The sequence below is a fragment of the Oncorhynchus tshawytscha genome, unplaced genomic scaffold, assembly GCF_018296145.1.
Source record: "Oncorhynchus tshawytscha isolate Ot180627B unplaced genomic scaffold, Otsh_v2.0 Un_contig_1111_pilon_pilon, whole genome shotgun sequence".
NCBI classification, from domain to species: Eukaryota; Metazoa; Chordata; class Actinopteri; order Salmoniformes; family Salmonidae; genus Oncorhynchus; species Oncorhynchus tshawytscha.
In genome coordinates this window covers 154,910-163,206 of record NW_024609654.1, presented here as the reverse complement: position 1 = coordinate 163,206, position 8,297 = coordinate 154,910, and the positions used below count along the sequence as shown (strand labels likewise).

The 8,297-nt window shown below is 47.9% G+C and overlaps 1 protein-coding gene across 2 annotated transcripts; it reads left to right on the top strand.

Moving 5' to 3' along the window:
• Window positions 1–242: 242 nt before the first annotated feature.
• Window positions 243–6,317, top strand: nrbf2b (nuclear receptor binding factor 2b). Of its 2 annotated transcripts, none has more exons than XM_042316655.1 (4): window positions 243–659; window positions 1,538–1,622; window positions 2,834–2,874; window positions 4,352–6,317. In XM_042316655.1, exons 1-4 carry the CDS (start codon window positions 630–632, stop codon window positions 4,955–4,957), a joined length of 762 nt encoding a protein of 253 aa, XP_042172589.1. In that variant the 5' UTR covers window positions 243–629; the 3' UTR covers window positions 4,958–6,317. The 2 variants fall into 2 exon arrangements, with proteins under 2 accessions (XP_042172589.1, XP_042172590.1); XM_042316656.1 differs by lacking the exon at window positions 243–659 and adding an exon at window positions 1,385–1,463.
• Window positions 6,318–8,297: the final 1,980 nt, after the last annotated feature.

The window sequence follows — 8,297 nt, the reverse complement described above, 5'->3', positions numbered from 1 at the left end:
ATTGATGATAACATTTTCAGAATGTCGGCCAAAATATATATCACTACATCTTCTCGCACTGCCAGCCACTAGGCTTCCTATCATCACCATATTTGGTAGTGGGTGGAAAATCCAACCGGATTCTTCATATTTATACATCCGGTGAAATATCTGTCTCATTGTTCTATCTGTGTTGTCGCCGTCAGAAACGGAAATGAGGAAATTACGTCAAGTATATTGTAACGTCATCGCGTTATTTGTCCTTGTTTAGCGGTTGAGTCTAGAATGGATACAGCTATTGTCAACATGTACTTTTTGTAGCAGATTTAGAATATTTTTTTACGCAGTTTAGGATAATTAACGCATCAGATTAGGATTATTAGGTTAAGGCTAGGAAAAGAGGTAGGTTTAGCTGATATTCAAAACAATAATATACTTTTATCGACAATTTGACAAAAGCTGTATCCCATCTAGGCATGTCCTTGTTTAGCTGGCTATCTCGCTATTTGTCCTGTATTTTTAAACGTTTTCTAATTTTAGCAGCCCGGTTTATTAACCCGAATATTTGGTCTCGGGAATAAAACAGTAGCACCGATGACCGACTGCGAGGGACTTCAAGACGTTTCATGTAGTTTTTACTCTTGAAGAATATGGAGGTAGTGGACAGTCCTCTTAACCTCGTAAGTTTCTGTTGATGTTGTAATATCTAGTAGGCTAACAGGCTAGCTAGCTAACTACATCCCTAGCCAACGTTAGCCCCTTGTTGTGATCCTGGAAACAAAGCCAGGGGCTGATTGACCTCGGTGTTTATAACACTTTACTCTGTAGCCTCTAGATTGTTCTCATGTCCAATGCAAAGTGCCAAGGTTTGTTAGCTTGCCAGATATGTTGTGATTTTGGCTGTATATTAACTTAGCTAACTGGCTAACAATAGTCCACTTTAGCTAGCTAAGATTGTAGCTAGTCAACTAGCTAGGGAACGGTAACTAGCTAAATAAGCTTCCTCCATACCTGATAGCTCACCTAGCTAAAGCTTTATTCTGGAGTTGGTCAACTCATGTATCTAGCTAGCTAACTTTATATATGTGTGACAAGCAGTAGGCAACTAGCTAACTTTATATATGTGTGACAAGCAGTAGGCAACTAGCTAACTAAAGAAGTAAACATATTGTGAAAGAGGAACCAGACGAGAAAAGCCAAAGAGACCTTTCCCTTTATCCCTGCGTTTTATTAGCTAGTTAGACTCATAGAATATAATAATCACTCCTTTAAATGACGGCATTTTACCAACATCAAGTTAACGCTATTGTGTTTCGTTCTGACATGAAGTAAACATTTTCTGTGCACCTATTTGTGCAGACATGAAATTAGGACTGATGGGACTTCTCAGATAGACCCTTCTGATAGCCTCTCTCGCCAGCACTTCTATGGTGTAGAAGTACTTCACCGTCTTATCTGGCAGGGCAGGATTTGTGCATTTGTAGGTAAGATGATAAGGCTAATATGAGATCTCTCTCAAAAGCATAAATCCTTAATCTCCCTCCACATCTCCTCTCAGGCCCATCAGCAGTCCAGGAAGGCAGACCGCTTGTTGGCAGCTGGTAAATATGAAGAAGCTATTTCCTGCCATGGGAAAGCTGCAGGTGTGTCATCAGTCTACTGAACTTGTTTTCGTTCACCATTCTGTGAATAATGATACATCTTAGAGATCGACTATTAATTACTGTCAGACTGAAACAACTGGCACACAACCCACTTCCTCAACTTCCCTTACAGATGTCAGACCTTTAACAGATTGTGATCTGGGATTAAACCCATTTGCTCAGTCGTCACCAGGAGAATAATAACCATTTCCTGCTCTGTGTACTGTAGCCTTCTGCGGCGCTGTGGAGTCGCATTCAGGAGTGTTTAGTGGAGGGTTTAGGAGAGTTGTGGAGGGTTGAGTGTCCTCTCCATGTGTGCCAGTTCAGTCTCCAGGGACATCAGGGCATAATAAACATGCCCTTGGAGAATATTTTGTGATCCAAAAGTTATATCAGCTAACAACCCCAATGTCTGACAGACTATGTACGGGGGCCTGCGTCTGACAGACTATGTACGGGGGCCTGCGTCTGACAGACTATGTACGGGGGCCTGCGTCTGACAGACTATGTACGGGGGCCTGCGTCTGACACAGACTATGTACGGGGGCCTGCGTCTGACAGACTATGTACTGACAGGGGGGGCCTGCGTCTGACAGACTATGTACGGGGGCCTGCGTCTGACAGACTATGTACGGGGGCCTGCGTCTGACAGACTATGTACGGGGGCCTGCGTCTGACAGACTATGTCTGACGACTATGGGGGGCCTGCGTCTGACAGACTATGTACGGGGGCCTGCGTCTGACAGACAGACTATGTACGGGGCCTGCGTCTGACAGACTATGTCTGACAGACTATGGGGGCCTGCGTCTGACAGACTATGTACGGGGGCCTGCGTCTGACAGACTATGTACGGGGGCCTGCGTCTGACAGACTATGTACGGGGCCGGCGTCTGACAGACTATGTACGGGCCTGCGTCTGACAGTCTGACAGACTATGTAGGGGGCCTGCGTCTGACAGACTATGTACAGGGCCTGCGTCTGACAGACTAAAGACATAGAGATAGTGAGAACATTATGAGAAGTGTTGTCTGCTTTGTTTGCAACACAAATAAAGAAGCTGACAGTAGAAGCTAGCTGGGTGATCTGAATGTCATTCTGCACAGAAAGACTGTGCTGTTAGAATGCAGTCATACTATATTATGCTCAAGATACAGATGTTTAATATCAGCCTAGTATTTAATGTGTGTGTGTGTGTGTGTGTGTGTTGCAGAGCTGCTGAGGGAAGCCATGAAGTTAACAGAATGTGAACAGGTGAGACTGGGTTCAGTAGGGTGTTGTGTCATGTATTGTGGGAGGGATGGAGGGAATGTCAGATTCTTGGACCTCAGTCATGTCCTCCTGGGCTGCTGTTGGTCAATATTGACCAAACGTCTGTCAATATTTAGTTCTGTCTTTGGTTATTTGAATAAAGCATACCATGTTACAGTTGTAGTGAGGTGGTCGAGTCATTTCGTAGTGAGGTGGTCGAGTCATTTCGTAGTGAGGTGGTCGAGTCATTTCGTAGTGAGGTGGTCGAGTCATTTCGTAGTGAGGTGGTCGAGTCATTTCGTAGTGAGGTGGTCGAGTCATTTCGTAGTGAGGTGGTCGAGTCATTTCGTAGTGAGGTGGTCGAGTCATTTCGTAGTGAGGTGGTCGAGTCAGTCATTTCGTAGTGAGGTGGTTGAGTCATTTTCGTAGTGAGGTGGTCGAGTCAGTCATTTCGTAGTGAGGTGGTCGAGTCAGTCATTTCGTAGTGAGGTGGTCGAGTCATTTCGTAGTGAGGTGGTGGTCAGTCATTTCGGAGTGAGGTGGTCGAGTCAGTCATTTCGTGTGAGGTGGTTGAGTCAGTCATTTCGTAGTGAGGTGGTTGAGTGAGTCATTGAGGTGAGTGAGTGTCGAGTCGGAGTGGGGTGAGTCAGTCGTGGTGAGGTGTCGAGTCGTAGTGAGGTGTCGAGTCGTGTGAGGTGAGGCCTGTGTCTCCTGAGGTGGGTGTCCATGGCGTAGTGAGGTGAGGTGTCGAGTCGTAGTGAGGTGTGTCGAGTCGTGCCTGAGGCCTGTCTGTCTCCTCCAGGCTGGCTTGTCCATGGCGCTCCAGAGACAGCCACGTGAAGCAGAGTCGTAGTGAGGTGTTGTAGGTGTTGTTGAGTCGTGCCTGAGGCCTGTCTGTCTCCTCCAGGCTGGCTTGTCCATGGCGCTCCAGAGAGACAGCCACGTGAAGCAGAGTCGTAGTGAGGTGTTGTAGTGTGTTGAGTCGTGCCTGAGGCCTGTCTGTCTCCTCCAGGCTGGCTTGTCCATGGCGCTCCAGAGAGACAGCCACGTGAAGCAGAGTCGTAGTGAGGTGTTGTAGTGAGGTGTTGAGTCGTGCCTGAGGCCTGTCTGTCTCCTCCAGGCTGGCTTGTCCATGGCGCTCCAGAGAGACAGCCACGTGAAGCAGAGTCGTAGTGAGGTGTCGAGTCGTAGTGAGGTGTTGAGTCGTGCCTGAGGCCTGTCTGTCTCCTCCAGGCTGGCTTGTCCATGGCGCTCCAGAGAGACAGCCACGTGAAGCAGAGTCGTAGTGAGGTGTTGTAATGAGGTGAGGTGTTGAGTCGTGCCTGAGGCCTGTCTGTCTCCTCCAGGCTGGCTTGTCCATGGCGCTCCAGAGAGACAGCCACGTGAAGCAGAGTCGTAGTGAGGTGTTGTAGTGTTGAGTCGTAGTGAGGTGTTGTAGTGAGGTGTCGAGTCGTGCCTGAGGCCTGTCTGTCTCCTCCAGGCTGGCTTGTCCATGGCGCTCCAGAGAGACAGCCACGTGAAGCAGCAGCGGCTTATTGAGGAGAAGTGGAAGAGGACCAGACAGGAGGGCAATCCCATGGTCCTCCTGAGCCACCCCTCTACCGACCAGCCCCCCGGCCTCGTGACCAACGAGCCCCCGCCACCAGAGAGGGAGTACGACACCTGGCTGTACCTCCTGAAGAACAAGGGCTCCCCCCCTCCCCCCACACCCTGCCCCGGCAGCAAGGCCCACAAGGATGATAAGACCCGTCTGGAGGAGCAGCAGACCACCATTGCCAGCCTGCGGCGCCACATAGACATTCTGCTGGGAGAGAACGAGAAACTGACCCAGGACAACAAGCGCCTGCGAGGGGAGAACATCCGGCTGAAGAGGGATGCAGCGGACACAGACTTACTGGAGAAATCAGAGCTGTGGGTTCTTCCCCAGTCAGAGGAGAGGAGGAACAAGGACATCTCCATACCTAACCTGCCCCCTCTGGAGATGCCCACCCAGGACATCTCTCTGGATGACCTGCCTGCCCTGGAGCTCCCCGAGGACATCCAGCACGAACTGCAGGCGCTGCTGGACAGAGACGACAAGCTGTGATGAGACAGGCGGACAGACAGCCCAGTACTAACTAACTAAAGGAAGCCTCTCTAAAGAGAGACTGTCCAGACTGGACTGGAAGAAAGCTGGCAAATCTCAATAAAAGTGTTTGATTGGTCGGTGGCCTCAGGCACTAGATAGCAACCACAAATGGTCACCGTGACAAGTTGGTAAAGGTCATTTCTCCAAGTTCTGTCTGTCTCCTCAGTGTCTCTACTAGTGGGTACTACATCTCGTTCACACACACAAAAAAACAAACTCTTTGCAGAAATTGTGCCTTTGAAAATGTCTGAAATGAAGTCAAAAGGGAGGTGACCATCATCAGTGATCTCCCTGCTTTGATAACAGGCCTCTATATCTGGAGGCCCTGATTGGTTGACTGGGACGACCTGCTAACCCTCTGATACCCACCAGGGACGACCTGCTGACCCTCTGATACCCACCAGGGACGACCTACTGACCCTCTGATACCCACCAGGGACGACCTACTGACCCTCTGATACCCACCAGGACGACCTACTGACCCTCTGATACCCACCAGGGATGACCTACTGACCCTCTGATACCCACCAGGGACGACCTGACTGACCCTCTGATACCCACCAGGGACGACCTACTGACCCTCTGATACCCACCAGGGACGACCTACTGACCCTCTGATACCCACCAGGGACGACCTACTGACCCTCTGATACCCACCAGGGACGACCTACTGACCCTCTGATACCCACCAGGGATGACCTACTGACCCTCTGATACCCACCAGGGATGACCTACTGACCCTCTGATACCCACCAGGGATGACCTACTGACCCTCTGATACCCACCAGGGATGACCTACTGACCCTCTGATACCCACCAGGGATGACATGATGACCCTCTGATACCCACCAGGGACGACATGACAGCCACTGCAGTGGAGCCTCTTTGAGCCTCTACATCCATAGTGTGTGAGTGTTGATGTGTTGTTGTGTTGAGCCCCACCAGCTGTCTGCCAGATGTCTGGTGGGGAGAGTAAGGCTGCAGAATACCAAGAACTTTTAAATGAAAACCTGGTTGGATGCTTCCGGATTCTCTGCTTATTCCTGGGAAACTTCCAAACCAGGATTTCTGTAAAACTAGGTAATTTATTGAAGGTTCCCGGAATTCTGCAGCCCTAGTAGAGAAGAGTATCACTGAGTGAACCTGCAGTTTAAATCCTCTCACCTTTCCTTCATCCCCTCTTCATCCTCATCATTTTTTACCAACAACCTGTGAAGGAGCTGAAGTTTAGATGTTAAAGCTGAATGGTGTTTGTCTTTCAATGCAACGTTTGTTTCTTTGGCATTTAAATGTTTCTTAATAAATGAAAACAAGCGTAGAGCCTCGTCACTTTTAATTTGCCTTACGGAGAAGGACAACTGCTTGGGGGTCAGTTTTTAACATTTCTGTTCTAGTCGAGATCATAGTCAGGTGTTTGTTTCCGTCATTGGTCTAGAGATCCGGGTAGAGGTGTATCGGTTTGGATAATAGAGATACCAAACTCAGCAATAACAACAGTCTGCATTCCCTGCTTCACTGGACTCTGGCTATGCAGACAACACTCATTAGCTTGGTCCCAGATGTGTTTGGCAAGACAAGGAGTTCACATGATGACACAAACAGACCTGGGATCAGGCTCCATTGTCCTCTGTCTCAGTATGAAAGTCCCCCAGCAGTGTGAACTGTTTCTCTTCGTAGTGTCTCCAGGACAAGGTGCTCTGGGAGAGGACTGAAATCATCCTCTATTCCCCATGTTGAGCACTACTTTACACCAGGACCCATAGGGCCTTGGTCTCTCCAGTGTCTGAGAGGTTCGGTACCACGTGGACTTACACTAGATAAATCTCTAGTTTAATTTGTACTGTAATCACTAAGTTGTTGATTTGTGGAACAAACCACACAAATGACATTTTCAGGTAACTGTTTTCTTTTGCTTGATTCTATAATATGCAGAATGTGGATTCATTGTGTCTCCAGTGTAGCAGTGTGAATCCCAGTGTGTAATACAGGGCATTCAGAATGTATTCAGACCCTTCAACTTTCTCCACATTTTGTTACGTTACAGCCTTATTCTAAAATGGATTCAATCTTTCCCCCCTCAATCTACAGACAACACTCAATCTTTCCCCCCTCAATCTACAGACAACACTCAATCTTTCCCCCCTCAATCTACAGACAACACTCAATCTTTCCCCCTCAATCTACAGACAACACTCAATCTTTCCCCCTCAATCTACAGACAACACTCAATCTTTCCCCCTCAATCTACAGACAACACTCAATCTTTCCCCCTCAATCTACAGACAACACTCAATCTTTCCCCCTCAATCTACAGACAACACTCAATCTTTCCCCCTCAATCTACAGACAACACTCAATCTTTTCCCCTCAATCTACAGACAACACTCAATCTACAGACAACACTCAATCTTTTCCCCCTCAATCTACAGACAACTCAATCTTTTCCCCCTCAATCTACAGACAACACTCAATCTTTTCCCCCTCAATCTAGACAACACTCAATCTTTCCCCCTCAATCTACAGACAACACTCAATCTTTCCCCCTCAATCTACAGACAACACTCAATCTTTTCCCCCTCAATCTACAGACAACACTCAATCTTTTCCCCTCAATCTACAGACAACACTCAATCTTTCCCCCTCAATCTACAGACAACACTCAATCTTTCCCCCTCAATCTACAGACAACACTCAATCTTTCCCCCTCAATCTACAGACAACACTCAATCTTTCCCCCTCAATCTACAGACAACACTCAATCTTTCCCCCTCAATCTACAGACAACACTCAATCTTTCCCCTACAGACAACACTCAATCTTTCAATCTACAGACAACACTCAATCTTTCCCCCTCAATCTACAGACAACACTCAATCTTTTCCCCCTCAATCTACAGACAACACTCAATCTTTCCCCCTCAATCTACAGACAACACTCAATCTTTCCCCCTCAATCTACAGACAACACTCAATCTTTCCCCCTCAATCTACAGACAACACTCAATCTTTCCCCCTCAATCTACAGACAACACTCAATCTTTCCCCCTCAATCTACAGACAACACTCAATCTTTCCCCCTCAATCTACAGACAACACTCAATCTTTCCCCCTCAATCTACAGACAACACTCAATCTTTCCCCCTCAATCTACAGACAACACTCAATCTTTCCCCCTCAATCTACAGACAACACTCAACTTTCCCCCTCAATCTACAGACAACACTCAATCTTTCCCCCTCAATCTACAGACAACACTCAATCTTTCCCCCTCAATCTACAGACAACACTCAATCTTTCCC

Excerpts from the sequence above, each read along its gene's own strand:
- nrbf2b (XM_042316655.1), top strand. The coding sequence starts at position 630 with ATGGAGGTAGTGGACAGTCCTCTTAACCTC. Across the intron at positions 660-1,537 it reads TGGACAGTCCTCTTAACCTC|GCCCATCAGCAGTCCAGGAA; the intron begins GTAAGTTTCTGT and ends ATCTCCTCTCAG. Across the intron at positions 1,623-2,833 it reads CTGCCATGGGAAAGCTGCAG|AGCTGCTGAGGGAAGCCATG; the intron begins GTGTGTCATCAG and ends TGTGTGTTGCAG.